General features: G+C 36.8%; 3 protein-coding genes and 1 pseudogene across 4 annotated transcripts; 1 reads left to right on the forward strand and 3 right to left on the reverse strand.

Moving 5' to 3' along the window:
* Positions 1 to 651: 651 nt before the first annotated feature.
* On the reverse strand, positions 652 to 4,896 carry LOC139773495 (uncharacterized; annotated as a pseudogene).
* Positions 4,798 to 9,226, reverse strand: LOC139773464 (F-box/LRR-repeat protein 4-like). Its single transcript, XM_071707891.1, has 8 exons — positions 9,083 to 9,226; positions 7,915 to 8,151; positions 7,392 to 7,491; positions 6,747 to 7,302; positions 6,464 to 6,662; positions 6,002 to 6,380; positions 5,544 to 5,928; positions 4,798 to 5,406 (listed from the first exon to the last, which is right to left on the reverse strand). Exons 2-8 carry the CDS (start codon positions 8,140 to 8,142, stop codon positions 5,061 to 5,063), a joined length of 2,193 nt encoding a protein of 730 aa, XP_071563992.1. The 5' UTR covers positions 8,143 to 8,151; positions 9,083 to 9,226; the 3' UTR covers positions 4,798 to 5,060.
* A 648-nt stretch (positions 9,227 to 9,874) lies between these two features.
* On the forward strand, positions 9,875 to 13,061 carry Rangap (Ran GTPase activating protein). Its single transcript, XM_071707893.1, has 5 exons — positions 9,875 to 10,190; positions 10,426 to 10,845; positions 10,929 to 11,716; positions 11,788 to 12,015; positions 12,100 to 13,061. The coding sequence occupies exons 1-5, from the start codon at positions 10,085 to 10,087 to the stop codon at positions 12,319 to 12,321; spliced, it is 1,764 nt and encodes a 587-aa protein (XP_071563994.1). The 5' UTR covers positions 9,875 to 10,084; the 3' UTR covers positions 12,322 to 13,061.
* On the reverse strand, positions 12,808 to 16,892 carry LOC139773466 (phosphatidylserine lipase ABHD16A). Of its 2 annotated transcripts, none has more exons than XM_071707894.1 (11): positions 16,370 to 16,892; positions 16,214 to 16,267; positions 15,691 to 16,004; positions 15,225 to 15,406; positions 14,702 to 14,816; positions 14,492 to 14,627; positions 14,089 to 14,253; positions 13,893 to 14,020; positions 13,612 to 13,808; positions 13,371 to 13,522; positions 12,808 to 13,274 (listed from the first exon to the last, which is right to left on the reverse strand). In XM_071707894.1, exons 1-11 carry the CDS (start codon positions 16,454 to 16,456, stop codon positions 13,170 to 13,172), a joined length of 1,635 nt encoding a protein of 544 aa, XP_071563995.1. In that variant the 5' UTR covers positions 16,457 to 16,892; the 3' UTR covers positions 12,808 to 13,169. The 2 variants fall into 2 exon arrangements, with proteins under 2 accessions (XP_071563995.1, XP_071563996.1); XM_071707895.1 differs by having other exon boundaries at positions 16,394 to 16,891.
* Between the last annotated feature and the right edge of the window lie 566 nt (positions 16,893 to 17,458).

A 17,458-nucleotide genomic window follows, 5' to 3' on the forward strand; every position in this document is an offset into this window, starting at 1 on the left:
GCCACCCACACACGTATAATTATAATAAAAATAAACCGACATAAAGAAAGCTGAGACTTTGTTTGTACGTTTATTATGATCTAAATAGACGGAAAATAATAGTCAGCTGACTTCATGGTGGGGGGTTGTACGTCAGCTTCCCGCCCAAACATGCGAAAAATATGCGCTGAGTAAACTTATACTAAGAAAGCTGAAATTTGGGGAAGTGATAGTCGACTTTAACAGTTTCACGAAAATAATTGTCCGCTGAGCTTTTCGCGGTGGAAAAGTGCTCAGCTGACGACTGAAAGATACGGCGCGTCGCTATGAGCGCGGGCGCGTGGCATTCTTCACTGCATCAGCTGAGCACTTTTCCACTGCGAAAACCTCAGCGGACAATTATTTTCGTGTAACTGTTACAGATAACTATAAGTTTACAAAGTTTTAGCTTTCTTGGTTTCAGATAACTTGATTTTTATTAATAAAACGGTGCGTATATGCGCGCGGGCGCGTTGCGCCTATCTCACGGCATCAGCTGCTTCTCTCTCACGCTAAATTATGCTATTGATTATATTCAAATATGTAATTATATTTAACGCATTTATTGACAAAAATAATTTTTAATTTACGTTTTTTTTTTTAAATACGTATGAGGTATGAGACATTTACTCTTCAGTCTTCCTCATCATCGCCCTCAAACTCTTGCTCGCTTTCGTGGTCGCTGTAATCCATATCGATCATCGGCGTCCGATCCTCATCATCTGTAAGCAAATATAATAAATAATATATTATTACATAAAAAATAATCGCATAAAAAAGTTTTTTAATTTAGTTTTATAATTTTAATACATATATAATATAATAATATAATAACGCAAGAGCAAAATTTTGAAATTAATTAGAATATTATTTATAAAAAGTGTTCACGTTATAATAAAAAATTGTTTTAATTGTTTCTAAACTGTATTTTTAAATTAAAAACAAAACTAATCTAAAAATTACACTTGAATAAAGAAATAGTGAAATAGTGAAGTATAATTCTGACCTGCAGTACTTTCTTTTTCTTCCTCGATGGTAATATCGCCAAGAGAAGGGGGTAGCTGATCGCCGTCGAACTATTTGAACAAAAATTTGTTGTCCTCTTCTCTCCAGCCGTAATCAGTCGGGTGCAATTCAGTTGGAACAGCGAGATGTGCATGGGCCCAAATATTAGCGATGTACGTCGTCCGAAGCAAATGTTGGTGCAGTTCGATTTTGCAAGGCGGTAGAGCTGACCCGTCTATATTTTTTGCTGGCAGACGAAATATGTCATATCGTTGTCCAAGATGTTGTACGTTTTGAAAAACATAGCAGCTCTTGCTTCGTTTACACTGTTAATTTTTTTAAAATTGTATAGTCGGCAAACATATTCTTCAATTGTTGTAAACGTGCTCTCCAAGTTTCCGTCAGGTGCGTTACTTAGTTTAATGAAACTATCAATGTATACTGCAGAGTTATGTAATAATTTGTAGGGACGGCTTTTCCCTTTCTTGAAAAAGGAAGGATTATAATCGCAGCCAGTGAAGGCATGGAAAGCCGGCAGTGCTGCGCTCAGTTGAGGGCCTATTTTTTTATATAATTTGCTGATATTTATAAAGCGTTGTTTATTGCCGACACCGACTTCCATAGATATTTCAATCTTACGATTACTTATAACGCTCATGTTGCCGAGCATTATGACGGCCACGTCAGTGTCAGAGCATCTAATTGTTACATGCGCGTCGTAATCGATGTGACAGACGTGATAAACAATTTTCGTGTCGGCTTCTTCGTGCACCGGGCAGCTTAAAGATTGATCGACTGTTTTCTCTACAACGCCATTGCGTACAACGTATTTGTAGCACTGATCGTAGTTAACATAAATAGTTTTATCACCAATGAAAGGTGCTACGTGATCGAGTGTCCAGTGCTCTAAAAGAAATTCAACCAGAGCTCGTTTGAAATTTATATTTTTCAAATCATTATTAAAATCGGTGTTGCGTATTTGCTCGGGTCCCTCGATGTGAAACTGTGCGACTTCCATTCCTCTCAAAGAGTGCTCGTTATCTTTTATTGATGGAAAAAGGTATCGATCAAAGGCGATTATTACAACTTTAGCTTCATTCGAGCAAAACATTTGAAGGATTTTGATCGATATATTTTCGTACTTTGCTAGAATGTCCCTCATTAGATGGAGCATTAAAAAACCATCGAAAACTTTAACGTCAGTGCGCTGTGGAGTATGTGTTTCAATAATGTGCTGCTCGAGAACTTTCAATAATATTGCTTTATTTGTTTTGCAAATAGAACCATCTATGTGGCACATTGACAATGGCACCGGCGTTAGAGGATACGATAAAACTTTATCTATATCTAAAGTTTTTTTGAGAGATATGCATAGAAATTGCCCAAACAAATCACGTTGCATACGGAGTTCGACGACTTTTCCTGAAACTGACATTTTCTTTTTTTGAATGTTGTCAGTAAAGTTAAGAATTTTGTTTCTCTTGATAGGATTTTCAAACCTTTTTTCATTTTCTACACATTCCGTAATAAATTTAAGTCTCTGTTCGTTACCCATTGTTTCAACATTTAATAAAAAACTCAATTTCTTCTTTAGCTGTTTGTCCTGTCGAAATATTGAATAAATAATTTTTATCCAATTCGGCTGAAAACGGATTAATATTTTGTTTAATGTGAGAAAGAAAATCTTGAAGCTGTTGCGAACTTTTTTCGATCCTGCTCTTTTTCAGGTCGGCCGTTATGTCTTGACCTTTTCTCAGTCCTGTCTCACTCATTATAAAACTAATGATTGTTGATCTTAAGGTGTGGCTTTTGCACCACCGTTGTCTTGCAGAAATAGAGTTTGTTGTGTGACTTATACCTGTGAGCTTATTGGCAGCATCAGCGTTTATCGTCTGTTCCAGGGTTAAATCAATCGGTTGTCTTGAACTTGGTTTGTTAGTTCTCTTCACACCGAATGATCCCTTTTCGAATTGTTCCCTTAATCCTGGATGAGTTTGATCAACTTTTATCAGATTATTATAATATTTGACTAGATAACGTGCGTAGTTTTGTTGATTGAAAGCAAAAAATAGGTTTGCTATTTTTGGCAAAATAGATGTAAATAGTTCAAAATTTACAGTTCGTATGCTTGCACTCAGTGTTAAATAATATTCTATAAAGGTAATATACATCATATAAAACTGCGGAGTTTTGCCATGATCTCCGTTTGCTGCTTGAATTCTTCATAGTTATTGAATAAATCTAGTAAATCGCGTTCTTGTATACATGGTTTATCAGATCTTGTTTTTTGATATTCAACTAAATACATTTTCATTTCTTCACTACATACAGTATTATGCAGGTTTAAATATTGTTCAAAATGCAAAATTTGCAGAGCCAATGATACGTTTGGATGTAATCTTTTGCATCTGTTGAAGTGTTTTCCTGCAATGTAACTGTTTACAGATCCGTTCGCCAGCATTTGCGAATTCACCATTACATTCGTAAGACCGCAGTTGTCAATAAATTTACCAACAGCCTTAAAGTACGCCATCATGATGTGAAAAGCCCCAAGGTGAATATATTCGTGAGAGTATGGAAATTCGCTTTAATCGGTGAATAGAATTTTCAGATAAATATTTAATGATAGCAGCGAGAAAAGAAATAATTCTGATACTACGTTTACGCGAGCGTTAAACCCCTTGCACAATGCCAGGCAACAGGCATAGGAACAGGGAATAGAAATCAGAAATCATGTATAAATGCAGAATAAACAGTGACACAGGCAATAGACACAGAGTTTCCGTCACGTTCGAAATTCTGTGCCTATTGCCTGTTGCCAACCAATCATAGCATTCGAATTTTTTAGGTTGTAATTAACGATTTTTTGGTTATTTCCTGTTCCTATTGCTTGTTGCCTGGCATTGTGCAAGGGGCTTTACTTCTGTAGTAACTTACGATATATCACTCGTTTACGCGGAGTAAATTATCGCAAGTTACTACAAAATCCCGTTTACGCGAAGGAAAATCCCGTTTACGCGAAGAAATTATCGTAAGTTACTACAAAAGTAACGCTCGCGTAAACGTAGTATGAGAAAGAGACGAAGACGATTCATTACTTTAGGTCTTTTAGGATAATTTCAATCGAACTCCTGATTAATTTAATCGTTGATAAACTTGTCAAGCAATGCCTGCACTATTCTGTTAATTTATGTACATGGGCTTTATCATGAAAAAAAAAGAACAGGAATAATTTTGCTTTCAATAAAATTCTGCCAATAAAATTATAATTATATCGATTAATTTATCAAATAATTTTTAAGCAATTCTGTCGGTTGAATTAATCGCCGATTAATTTATCAAGTAATATCTATACTATTTTGTTAACTTAGATAGAATTAATAATATTTTGTCGTTTAATATACATTATATAAAAAGAATTACGAATGACAAATCTATATAGTTAGAAATTTTGCTTTAAACAGTTCTGTCGATCGCAAAGCACATTAAATCAAAACAAGGAAACAAAATTTTAAAGAACTTGCCAATTCAATTTAAAAGTAAAAAGTGTCATGGAAGAATGACTGCAGACATGGCTCATGGTCTGCAAACTGAGACTATCGTGAGAAATTATTTTTGCAATTCTACTGGATTAATAAAGTGCAAAATGAAAATTTCAGTTTGTCAGAAATAGGTTTGGGTTTGGATAGATTTTTTTCGGGGTGGAAGTGCAGGGGGAAGGGTGAAAGCCCTCCCCCGCCCACTTCTAATATTTTTTAATACTATATACAAGAATCATTTCTAAAGTCTTATTTATTTCAAATAATTTTGCGCACTTTTACATCACTGCGCATGCTTTCTCTGGTATGTACTTGTACCCTGCCGATATAGCATATTTCTTAACCCGAAAATTGTCACTTTTAGTACTTTATCTTTATAACTTTCGTTCTACTTGAGAGCGACGATTTTAACTTATATATTCGAATTTAACACGTCAAAATACATAATATATTGTTAAATTTCAGCGAAATCGGTAAGGAAGCCATTTTCCTTCACATTCACCATTCTTCATCATCCTCATCACATATTCCCTTTTGATATTCAAGGATGGACACGTGTGGATATTTTTCCTTCGCCTGAGCAACGAACGCCTGGCTATCACGCATGTCGTCAGTTCTGTTCCGCATATTAACATAGATTGTTTGCAGTTTAGGACACTGCTCGAGAATTGCGAAACTAGATATATTATCCAAGTATAATTGTCTTAAGTTTTTACACAGTCTCAGTCCTTCATAGACATCCTTATAGGGACCCGTCATACTGAGATACATCAAATTGACTTCTTCTAAGTATTGACAGGAGGAAAACAATCTATGCAAGCTATGCTTATTGATTATACAATTCCTGTAACAAAAGTCATACTATTAAGTGGTTTTCCAATCGCAAACAGAAAAATAATAACCGTTTCATGGTGTTTGCAAGAAATGTAAACACACATTTTGATAAAGAATGTTTTAAAAGAAAATGTAACACACACGTACATCTCCATCATTGTCAGTTTTCGTAAATTCTTGCATTCGGCGAGGGCATGAATACCTCGCGATGTAATAATATTGCCCGATAAATCTATTATTTCCAAGTCTGGACACGAATTTCTTAATTGTATCGTAATTGCGTCTAAATGTATGCGTGTAAATGATCTTGTATCATCATCATCATCATCATCATCATCATCATCATCATCCTCATAAAGAAACATGTTCAAATTTAAGTCACGCATCCGGCGAGTCTTTTGCAGTATTTTGCAAAGAGATTCAGCTTTTATACATGACCCTCTAAGATCTAAATTCTCTAGAAATTCTAGATTTTCGAGACTCGAAACTTCTTGGTCCATTCCCTCCAGAGTACAATAACTGAGATCCAATACTTAAAAAAAGAATGTACATATTAGTCATATACAGTTTATCTGTAATCTTAACAATCATATTTATTTATGTACCTTTCAAATTTTTGCATATCTCTGAAATTTTTAATAGAGATAATTTGTCAACAAAATTGCCATTTAGACTACTACTTAATCGTAAGTGCGTTAAACAATTGCCGCAACTCTGAAGAAAGTTTACGAAATCCGGAGCAGAAATGCAGCTCTTTGTAAGATCTAACTGTTGTAAATATTTACATTTGGATGCAAAATAAAATAGAATTTTATCATAACAAAAGGATGAATCCTCAGAGTATGCATTTCTTAAATTTCGTAAGTTCAAACATTTAAAGAGAAAAGGATCCTGTGTTAAATTATTGAGGCGTTTATTTACTTTACTCATACGGCAAAACGACCTCATATCCAAGTATTTTAATATCATTAGTATTATTTCATCCTGCAAAAACAAAATATAAAATTTTAATACATGAGATTATATTGTAATAAATTATTACAAAAAATAAACTTCAAATATTTTACAGGAAGCGTAGAAAAACTGTCAAGTTGCTTCTTGGATTCTCCCGAAGAGAGTTTGATATCTTCTATAAATTTTACATAATTCCAATGATTTCTTAATAAAGGGTGATTCACATATCCCTGCTTAGAAGATGGCACATCTTCCTCTCGAGATACTTGCTTGTGCGCGAGCTTGCTCTTGTGAAAATTCGTTGCTACATCGCTGCAAATAACATTGAAACATATTTTCATTATTAAGTAAATAAAATAAGATTGAATATTACTTAATATCGACAATTTATAATACCTTTTACAAATAACGCAATATTTAGGAAATTCCTTTTGAAGATCAAGTATATCCGAGTGTGCATTTTCATAATCACGTGTTGTATTATAAAAGTCCTCCAATAGATACATGTTCCAAGCATCTTTCTCTTGAGAGTCATTTTGTTCTTGTTTAGAACAACAAATACAATAACTCGAACAAGAATGTCTTTGTACCCAAATACGATGTAACAGTTCAGATAAACTCTTATCTTCAGGATTTTTAGGGAAAATCAATTTTGATGTACCAATCAGCAACACAGCATCTAGCTGTGTGCAAGAGTTGGATATAAATTGTAGTCTGAACTTTTTGGTTTTAAAGTTACAAGACCGTAAAAGCGGGGAAAATATCCGTGATCCCGAATGTCTGCGTCTATAGGATGTAGAAATTCCGTAGAATTGAGGGTCTCCATCCCACAATGGAAACCACCGACTCTCATCATCAGAATCTTGGGCCCAAACTTCAGTTACGTTCCCATAATTATATACTTCATATATAGAGACTCTAATTGGATATACAGCTTCATGAAATTCGAGATCTTCAAAATAGAAAATTTACGTATAACCTTTTCTGAACATAAACATTTTTCTTGCCAATATCTTGTTTATCAATTCAGATGTTACGTACCAATATAATGATAATAAGCATCTCTAAAACGCTTTGATGCAAAAGTATATGGCACTTGTTTTTGCCATGGAGATATTGAAATATCGAAATCATACTTCTTCTGTATTAAAGAGCAAAAACCCAAGTAGCAAAGTGACGTCAAATAACGTCTTAATAACGTCTATGACGTTAATAAGACATCTTTAGACGTCATCTTTGCTACTTGGAAAAAAGTACTATTACCAAATGTTGTAGCATAAAATTAGATTGCGATTACTTTCTATAGAAATATAATAATTCTATAGAACAATAATAATTATAGAGATAATAATTATACAGATAATATCAGGAGAGGATTATTACTATTCCAACCCAGAGCTGTGTTTCAAGTCTGACAATTTAGTCGGCGCGCAGTTTAATAAGGTTGGAAAATATATAAAAATTTAAAACTTTACAATAACTTTTGCGCATCATTCATCGCGTCTTAATTAATCCGCTTCTTTTATATTCGTGAATAACAGATAATATCAGAAAATGCACATACCATAAGAATATTTTCATGGTTTGGAAAATTGCTAGGTGTTCCAATTATATTATTACGAATATTACTTATGCTAGTAGTATTCATACAGTTTTTTGCGGATATGTTGCTGTCCTTCACAAATTGATATATGAAATCAACATAATCCTCTCCTACCACTACTCTGTCAGTATAAGGATATTGGACATCACTCTCACAATGTAAAGAATGATAATTATAATTGGATGTCATGTTCTCTCTCTGAAAAAAGATAAAAGATATAAAGTAATAATGGCTGCATTCCGATATTCACTGTCAGCAACTTTCAGTACTGAAAATCTATAGTATACGTGACGTAAAATATAGACGTTCACTACTGACAGTGAATATCGGAATGCAGCCAATGTAATAATCTTTGTGCTTTGTTAGCCATGTATATATGTCATACAAAATGCTATATTATAATATCATAAAGAGTGAGTTTATTTCGTATGCCAATTATCTCCACCAATTATCTCAGAAAGTATTGGTTTACTGGAGAAATATTTTAGATAAAAGTTGAAGGGTTCAGAAAGGGCCAATAAACGATTTTACTAGATTTTAGGTCCGAGTCCGGTGTTCGGCCCGGTAGCGCCCAAGTTAAATTTTTTTAATGGAAACCCCCATTTTTCCTTGAAACTTTCATATATACATATAATATTTAAAAAATTAGGGTACTATTGCAACAGTATATTCTTGAGACAAATTTAAGTCAAAATTCCTGTACCACTTTTTCCTCCGACAAACAATTATTGAGATACCGTAAGCTAAACATTGAAAAAATTACCAAGTTTTCTTTAAATATCTAAAAAAGTATAAAGCAAATAAAAAATGTTTCAGACAAAAGTTGTTGAAATTAATTAGTAGAAAGACGATATAATAAAAAATGGTAGTTTTTATTTTAAAAAATGTGACTAGAGCCCTACTGGGCTTAACACGGGCCCCGGACCAAAAATCTAATATTCTAATAAGATCGCGGCGTTTATTAGCCCCTTTGAACCGTCCAACTTTTATCTGAAACATTTTTCCAATAAACCAATACTTTATTCTGAGATAATTGGCAAAGATAATTGGCACATGAAATAAAACTCACCCGATATATTTATTATAATTATATTGCAAAGATTCATATCTACTTGTACAAGTTTATTACCTTGCTTCCACGTGGACCACGTGTTGAAGTAAGTGACGATACGAGATACGATAAATGAGACAGGCAGTGACGAACAATGGTTTCTCGCGTCAGTATTTGCAGCGCGCTGTCGATAAACACAGTGACCTGTGTTACCGACAGAGACTAGGCATTGCACGAAGAAATTGCAAAGGACGTTACAATATCGTGCAATTGGAACTAAGAATAAAAGCCTACAAAAAAAGATTAATTGTAATGAATGCAATATAACCTATAACCTTGTCTATCCTTGTCTATTATTATTGTCTATACAAGGATAGATATAGAATTTGGTCGGTAATACAGACGGCTTTAGGATCCCCTCAATCATCGATCATTATTCATTTCTGTCAATGCAGATCGATTAACTTTATTCTCGGTTTAACTTACTTTCTATCTTTTTCTAATTCTTATAATTAAAAAAAGATAAAAAGTAAATTAATTTAAGCTGGCCACACACACTTTTTCGTAACAGTAACAGTAGGATTTCGACCAATCGGGTTACTCGATTTGGAAACGTACGGCCGTACGGCCGTACGTTCCCGAATCGAGTAACCCGATTGGTCGAAATCCTACTGTTACTGTTACGAAAAAGTGTGTGTGGCCAGCTTTAAAGTCAAATTGCATCAGTAGAAATGTGGACAAAGTTCATCGAAGCTTCATGAAGATCACCCTGCAGCCTAACCAAGCCTAACCCCACGATGGCCGCGATTACGTTCGTGACCGAATAGTGACTTTCTTTCCAGTGCTTGGCACGTGTTGGCAGCGGTTTCCCGCGCATACGAATTTCGTCGCGTTTACTACCACCTGGCGGAACGCGAAACACGCACTGTGGGGAAGCGATATCAACAAAGCCAACAAAGGGACGAGTTTGTCGACGCTTATTCGCACTTCGCAGTGCTTCGCAGTTTCGTAGCCTTATATCGAAGGATCGTCCATCAGGATCGTTTTACAAAATATCTGTGACAATCGCAAACGCGCAACATGTTCAGTCTAGGCGAGATTGGCGAGCAGTTGAAGGACGTGAGCCGGAAATCGGTCGGAGTTTCGTTCGCCGGTCAGTCGCTCGTATTGGACACTGCGGATGACGGTAAGTCGTTAGAATCTTCTCGACGATGTATCCCCTCGTGTTTCTCACGTTGTACGTAAAGCGCACGAAACTATTGAAACGATTGTGTTTTTTTAATTCGGTCTCTAAACGCAGCTGTTGCTTTGCGAAATTTTCACTGCAAACGTTTGAATTCTATATTTACACGTGTGTGTATAAATTAAATTATTTATTTATTTATTATCAGAGAATTTGATGAATTTATTGTGTTGTACAGCTCTCCAAGTGGTGGAAGCGATTAAAGCATGTCCGTGCTTGGAGTACTTGGATTTGGAAGGAAATACGTTGGGAACGCCGGCCGCAGAGGCTATAGCGGAGGCGTTGAAGGAGAAGGGGACTCCGTTGAAGAAGGCTCTATGGAAGGACATGTTCACTGGTCGTCTGAAAACAGAAATCCCAAAAGCGTTGGAGCATCTAGGAACGGCATTGTGCACCGCTGGTAGCCAGCTAACCGAGCTCGACATGAGCGACAATGCTTTCGGCCCAATCGGCATTCAAGGGTTAGCAAATCTGTTGGCGTCGAGTCCGTGCTATACCCTTCAACAGTTGAAACTGAACAACAATGGTCTCGGTATATCAGGTGGAAAGATGTTGGCTAAAGCATTGGAGAAGTGCCATGAGAACAGTTCTAAAGAAGGTGAGATATTATGTAACATGTGTATGCAATTATACGTATTGTAATGTATTCTTAATGCTTAATCGAGTTGAATTCTACTATAGGCACGCCGCTCGCGCTGAAAGTTTTCATCGTCGGCAGAAATCGGCTGGAGAACGAGGGCGCGCAAGCATTGGCGTCCGTGTTTGAAAGGTTAAAGACATTGGAGGAAGTTGTGATGCAACAGAACGGCATATATCACGTAGGCATCGCAGCGATTGCACAGGGTTTATCTGCCAATCCTAATTTGCGGATGTTAAATTTGAACGACAATACGATCGGACTGAAAGGAGCCAGAGCGCTCGCTAAAGCTTTACCGACTTTCCGGGGTCTGGAGGAACTAAACCTCGGTGATTGTTTACTAAAGACTAAAGGGGCTTCAGTCTTAGCGGAGGCGTTAGAGATTCACGGCAATCATACGTCCCTCAGATATCTGGACTTGAGTAATAACGAGCTACGCGCGGATGCTGGAAATACTGTCGCCAAAGCCATGCATGATAAAACTCTTCTGACAAATCTACAGCTGGACGGTAATTGCTTTGGAACGGAAGGACGCGAGAACCTTCGACAAATTCTCACAAAATTGGGAAGAATTGATGCATTGAATTCTTTGGATGAGGATTATACTGAGGACGAGGAGGAGGAAGATGATAATGAGGATGAACAGAGCGAAGAGAACGAAAGTGATGAGGATGAAGCAAGTGACAAAGAGGACAACAAGGAACAAGATAATATTGCAGAAACCACAGTGGTAACAGTAACGGACTTTGTGAAATCGCCAACAGCTGAGAAACTGTTGCTGTTGCACCTGTTGCAAGATGATAATGTGCAAGCTTTTATCGACTATGCAACGGTACGTATTAATGTGTGGATATCTGTACTAATTAGTGATATTTCTAGCGAGATTTTTACTTCTTGTTCCAGAATTTGGCAAATCAAAGTAACACAGCTACAGAACAGAAATATATAGAGGAGCTTTTACGGATAATTATGAAAGTATCGGCATTATGCGGCAGTGGCTACATGGATGTGAGAATGAAAGCAGAATCCTTGTCAGATGCTTTATACGCAAAGCTGTTTTCTTATGCCGTAGAGAATAATCAAATCTCCATTTTGAATAATGCATTGCTAGTTAATCTTGGTTTAATGAAAGTAAGAAAAATTAAGAATTACTATTATTTATGCATGTAGAAGATACATGAAAGCGAGTAAAACGATTAACAATCTGTTTCTTAGGGCGAGGACAAAGCCAGTAGGAAAATTGACTGGAATTTGGAAGGATGTTTCAAGGCTTTGGAAAAAGTTACTCAGAGAGATTATTTCTTAGCGCAAACAAGGAGTGTGCTGAAAGTATTTCTAGAGAAACCAATGAAGACTAGTCGCGCAAATGTAGTCGATCCATTCCAAGATTCTAAAACTGCTCTTAAAACTGTTCTAGACAATATTCAAGTTACGTAAAATTACCGGAAATTATCGGGGTATGACATATAGTTATTTATTTTTATACATTGTATGGAAAATAGTGGAAATTTCATGTAAAATTAGAACTAAGATATCATCATTATATATGAATTTTGCAAAATATATACATAAGTAATCTTTCAGATAAATTTTGATAATTTTAAAGCGGAATTTTGTACTTTTAATATTAAATGTTTTCAATGCAAACTTCTTTTTGCAATGTTATTTTTATTTCACAATAAGAAGTCGCTTCTTTTTATTAAAAAATGAGTAATGATTACGAATAATAATTACGTAATAATTAAGTTATAATATCGAAATGAAAAATACAGTTATTATCTTACAATGTACATGTATGTGTGTGTATATATATATTCTCATTTCAGAGTTTTAATGCAAATTACTTTTATCTGGTTTTAAATTACTAATAAAATGTAATACATACCATTGTAAAAGCTATTTCTTAAAATTAATGTCAATATATTAAAGAATCAATTTTTAAATTTTAATATGTATATTGTAATACAAATGAATTTTATACAAAGCAGTACTTGGTGATATGCGACTCGTATAATCAATTTAAAAATGCAAATAACTATTGCAACTCAACTAAAATGCTTGTTATGAATTAAAAATTATATCTAATATGTAAAATTTTTCACAAAAATTTGTAAGATTGATTATAGATTAATATGGAATAAATAACGCCTGTGTGTATGTGTGCTAGTAAAACTTAATACGAAATTGCACCGTTATTACCGCTTTCATTTGTTCATAATGTACTAATATAAATAAGAAAAGCTCGGGAAGCTTATTCTGATATTCCAAGTATAGTATTGTGAAAGCTACTTCACAGCAATGGCGGATGCTGGATCCCAACCCGGATGAAACAGATCAACAGACAACGGGATACAGTGCGACGATGATTGATCTTTCATATACATTGTTGCCTAGAAAATAGTTTGGGGAATAATAGCAATCAAAGTACAATTTTCTTGCTGTTTTTCGATTTCAAATCTACGAATCTTTGTGTATGTAATACGTACAAGGAAGAGAACCAACTGTAATTTTGTCCTAGTATTACAATTCTGTCCTAGAGTAGACGGATAATTTATCACCCCATCATCGCTTCGTATATTAGCCGTTATCAATTCTAGGCAACGTTTCTCCTCCACTTGGAACGATCCCAATATCGACGCTGTCGCAAATATAAAGAATCAATTTGATAATGATATACTTCTTTTCATATGTTTTTTTAAGTAACGCTTTTAATACTCAATTCCTTACTTCTGTCAGACGCTTCAGCGGATAAGAACCTCGATAAGACTGTCCCAGATTCAGAGGTTTCGGAAAATAGATGCGGATAACGTCTAAGGAGTAATTTCATCAGCAACATATTGCCGCGATTTCCAGATAAGCTGTTGGGAGGTATAGAGAGGATCTCGTCGTCTGTTCTTCTCACTAACAATACGGTCCCGTTATATCTATCAAATTAAAAGATAATATATAGAGATACACATGGGATACTATAATTTTGTTATATCATGATGATGTGCCATAGAATATACCTATTCAATTGTTCTGCTATGTTTAAATTGAAGTAATCTCTGATTATGTTGCGGACTAAACCTTCTAGGGACGGTGGCATTGTTTTAATAGCTAATGGAAGTACATCATCGAACGTAGCATCTAAAACCTGCGGTGATTAATTCATCAATTTATGGAATCGATTTTACGTGTGTAATCAGTTGAACCGAATATTACCAAGCTCCGAATAGAAGGATAATTCATAGCGGCCCAAGTAGCGGGATAGCCTCCGATGCTCCAACCGTACACGATGATCCGTTCTTCGGGAAACTTTAGACGCTCGATCGCAAAACGCATTATACAATCGATGGCGTTTTCCTCTTGCTCTGGATATGGCGCACCCTTTGTGTCATGACTTACTGTTACTGTTATACGAGATACAAGTCGGCCCTCGAAGAAGAAGGCTTGCCATTACTCCAATTTTGCATTTACTGTCTGAATGACAATAACTGCAACATCGGCAAAAATTTTATCGTTGCAATAAAAAGAGTCTTACGGCGGAGTAACAGCAATTCTTCCCGTCGGATTGTTATTGTGAAATATACGCGAGGCTCACTCCTTTGCAAGCGATAACACTTACAGTACTGCTGGCGAAACCCGGATGATTCCAGCCCAACACCGAATAGCCCTTGGTTAGAGGAGTGGATATAATCCCTGTTTCATAAAAACCACAGTTCCCTTCGCAAGTTACAACCAATACATCGCCATAAGCACTTCTGCAATATGGTGCACATCAGAAAACAGTTTTCAGCATAACATAAGATGTCGATAAAGTTATCGTTTACATTACTTGTTACGCCGATCAACAAACATCGCGTCAATTTGATTTTTATCAGCAGTCATTAATTTGAATCTTTCTCCACCTAGTTTCATCAAATCTACTCTTCCTTTCACCAACGTGGAGCCTTTAACATTGCGATGCAAAATAATTAGTACCGTAAAAACGTGAAAACGTAAATACAATAATAACACAGGCACACAAAAAAAAAAGTGTCTTGGCCGAGACACTACACTAGTGTATTCCCATGTACTTTTTCCCGCTGAATCCGAATCCGAAGTCAGAATTGTCAGATTGGCTAAAATTTATGAGATAACCACAAAAAAACAATTTTTTTGCTCAAAAACACGAATTAAAGGGAAAAAAAATTCGTGTTTTTGAGTTTTTTTGTGGTTATCTCATAAATTTTAGCCAATCTGACAATTCTGACTTCGGATTCGGATTCAGCGGGAAAAAGTACATGGGAATACACTAGTGTAGTGTCTCGGCCAAGACACTTTTTTTTTTGTGTGCCTGTGTAATCGTAATGCGTTACCGAGTATCCAGCCGATGAAAGATATACTGCCAGGATAAATCAATTTACCCGCGAATGTATGTGCTATCGTATAAGAAAGCAATTTACATGGTATAGCAAATACAAATTCTTTGCCGCTTTGTCGTCTGAGGCGTCCGCTAGCCTTTGCAATTTTTTCTAGTGTCAACTTATCTGCAGTATCACTACAAGAAACATATAATTAGAGCCATTTAAAATCGCCAATCTTAGTTTTAACTTAGAACATCAATATTTCATGTGCGAGCCCTACTTTCCAAGTTTTCAGAGGGAATTAAGCAAAATGTTGAAATATATATCGATTTTCCAAGACATTTGAGTCAAAACTTGAAAAATTTTTGCTACAAACATCCCAATTTTACTAAAATTTATTAGATTTGTCACTTGAATGAAAGCTGAAGATTCTCGAACATCTTTAACATATTAATTATCGATAAAGATAGAGACCAACCTGTTTAGTTCCGACACATCAAAGTCCACAGGCCATGCCCAGAATTCAAAATCGTACTTATTAAGTTCCTGCTTCGTACTGGCATTATAATGTAACTGTGTCTCGTTCAAGGTTTCCACAAACTTCACGTACACCGGATTATTAACCCTGGAGTAACCGCGTGCGGCCAACGAGGCGACGAGAAGCGCGCCGGCGCCAGCTGCCAATTTGCTCAAGCAAGAAACGTTATCCGTCAAGGAGTAGCCACGTTGGTACATGGCGAACATGGCAATGACCGGTACGGCGTACAGGCTCATGGACCATATCGCCGCAAACTGCAACAGCGCAAGAACAATTTATGAATTTGCACATCCTTACAGTCACAATAATAAGATATATTCAGACGATTAGTAAGTTGTGACGGAAATTCGCGTTCGCCGGTATTTGGAAGATCCTCGCCCGCGTGGAGCGGCGCGATAAGAGAGCGCGACGAACACTCGGCAACGTCACAACCTCCGTTCTATCTGTCGCGCGGAACACTTACGGAGATCACGATATGATCGCCCCATCGCTCCAGGTTCTTCGCCTCGTACGACTTCTGTAAATCGGACACACGCATACGCGTATTATAACCTCAACTTTTTATGCAAATTTCCGGGGGGGAAAACGCTGAGTCGCTGAATAAGTGTGTCGTACTTACGTCGACCAGACCGATCCACGTTACCTCGTAAATCTTGAAAAGCCGCGGACTGAACGCGCACTTCCACAGCGTCCTGATCAACGACATCTCGCCCGCGCGCGGTCAGCCGAACAGCCTCCGATATATGAATATGCTACTGCAGATCGTGCGGTGCGGACGTCGCGATGCGGATCGAGGGTCCTCGACAGCGATGCCAGGACCAACAACAACGGCGTAGGGGGCGGGGGGGGGGGGGGTTCGACGACTGGACTCTCGTCGATCGAACGCGCGCAATAGATCGGCGAGGACGGCAAGTAGGAGAGAAAGAGAGAGCGGGCGAGGAACAGAGACAGAGACGTAAAGATGGATGAGAAGCTTGCTCCTGAATTTTCTCCGATAAGCGCGAATACGTACTACATATCTTTTTTTCCTAGATGAGACGCTGAACCAAAAAAAAAGAAAGAAAAGAGAGATTTAATTAATAAAGAATTCAGGAGTTAACCCGTTCGTTTCAACGTTTTGACTCTTCGACTGTACTTCCGTCACGTGCGCCCTCTGCATTTCGACCCAATTTCGACGGTTTTCGACGCCGATTGGCTCGCCACCTTGAACGTTGCGATATTTACGATTGTCGAAATTTTGAACTGCGATATTGCGATTCTCGAACTTGCCACGTTTACGCTACGAAGCCTGTTCGTTTTTAGCTGGACTTCTTGCACGGTTCACCTTTTCTCTTTTTCTTTTCATGCTGGAGAGAATAAGAGAAAAGATTAATTGTGCAAGAAATTCAGCTAAACAGAACAGACCTAAGATCCCGGGGAGTCGCACAGTCTCCCGTGGGTTGGATCTAGATCATTTCTATGTACATTTCGTCATTTTCGTTTTTAGGTATATCGAAAGCGATGGATGCTCTCGGCTATCGCCAAGTGCATGTAATCTACAAAATTGATTTTGTCGTCAATAAGTTGTACATTTTAACGAATAGTGTACATATTATAGTAGTATAGAGGCGCGGTAGAAAATCAAACGAATTTCGTGCGATCGTAGACAAATCGTAGTGCAATATGTAGTTCGTCAACGTCCTCGCGATCATCAGTATCGCAAAAAGTA

This window comes from Temnothorax nylanderi, unplaced genomic scaffold (assembly GCF_030848795.1).
Source record: "Temnothorax nylanderi isolate EJ_2023f unplaced genomic scaffold, tnyl_v1.0 TNYL_tig0062_pilon, whole genome shotgun sequence".
NCBI lineage: Eukaryota > Metazoa > Arthropoda > Insecta > Hymenoptera > Formicidae > Temnothorax > Temnothorax nylanderi.

What these genes read in the sequence shown, in the direction of transcription:
- LOC139773466 (XM_071707894.1), bottom strand. Translation starts at nt 16,456, where the DNA reads ATGTCGTTGATCAGGACGCTGTGGAAGTGCGCGTTCAGTCCGCGGCTT. An exon ending in CGTGGATCGGTCTGGTCGAC is followed by an intron (nt 16,268 to 16,369) that starts GTAAGTACGACA and finishes TCCGATTTACAG; the next exon opens with AAGTCGTACGAGGCGAAGAA. An exon ending in ATAGCAGAACAATTGAATAG is followed by an intron (nt 13,809 to 13,892) that starts GTATATTCTATG and finishes TTAATTTGATAG; the next exon opens with ATATAACGGGACCGTATTGT.
- Rangap (XM_071707893.1), top strand. Translation starts at nt 10,085, where the DNA reads ATGTTCAGTCTAGGCGAGATTGGCGAGCAGTTGAAGGACGTGAGCCGG. An exon ending in ATTGGACACTGCGGATGACG is followed by an intron (nt 10,191 to 10,425) that starts GTAAGTCGTTAG and finishes TGTGTTGTACAG; the next exon opens with CTCTCCAAGTGGTGGAAGCG. An exon ending in CTTTTATCGACTATGCAACG is followed by an intron (nt 11,717 to 11,787) that starts GTACGTATTAAT and finishes TTCTTGTTCCAG; the next exon opens with AATTTGGCAAATCAAAGTAA.
- LOC139773464 (XM_071707891.1), bottom strand. Translation starts at nt 8,142, where the DNA reads ATGACATCCAATTATAATTATCATTCTTTACATTGTGAGAGTGATGTC. An exon ending in TGCTTATTATCATTATATTG is followed by an intron (nt 7,303 to 7,391) that starts GTACGTAACATC and finishes TCTATTTTGAAG; the next exon opens with ATCTCGAATTTCATGAAGCT. An exon ending in TATTGCGTTATTTGTAAAAG is followed by an intron (nt 6,663 to 6,746) that starts GTATTATAAATT and finishes TGTTATTTGCAG; the next exon opens with CGATGTAGCAACGAATTTTC.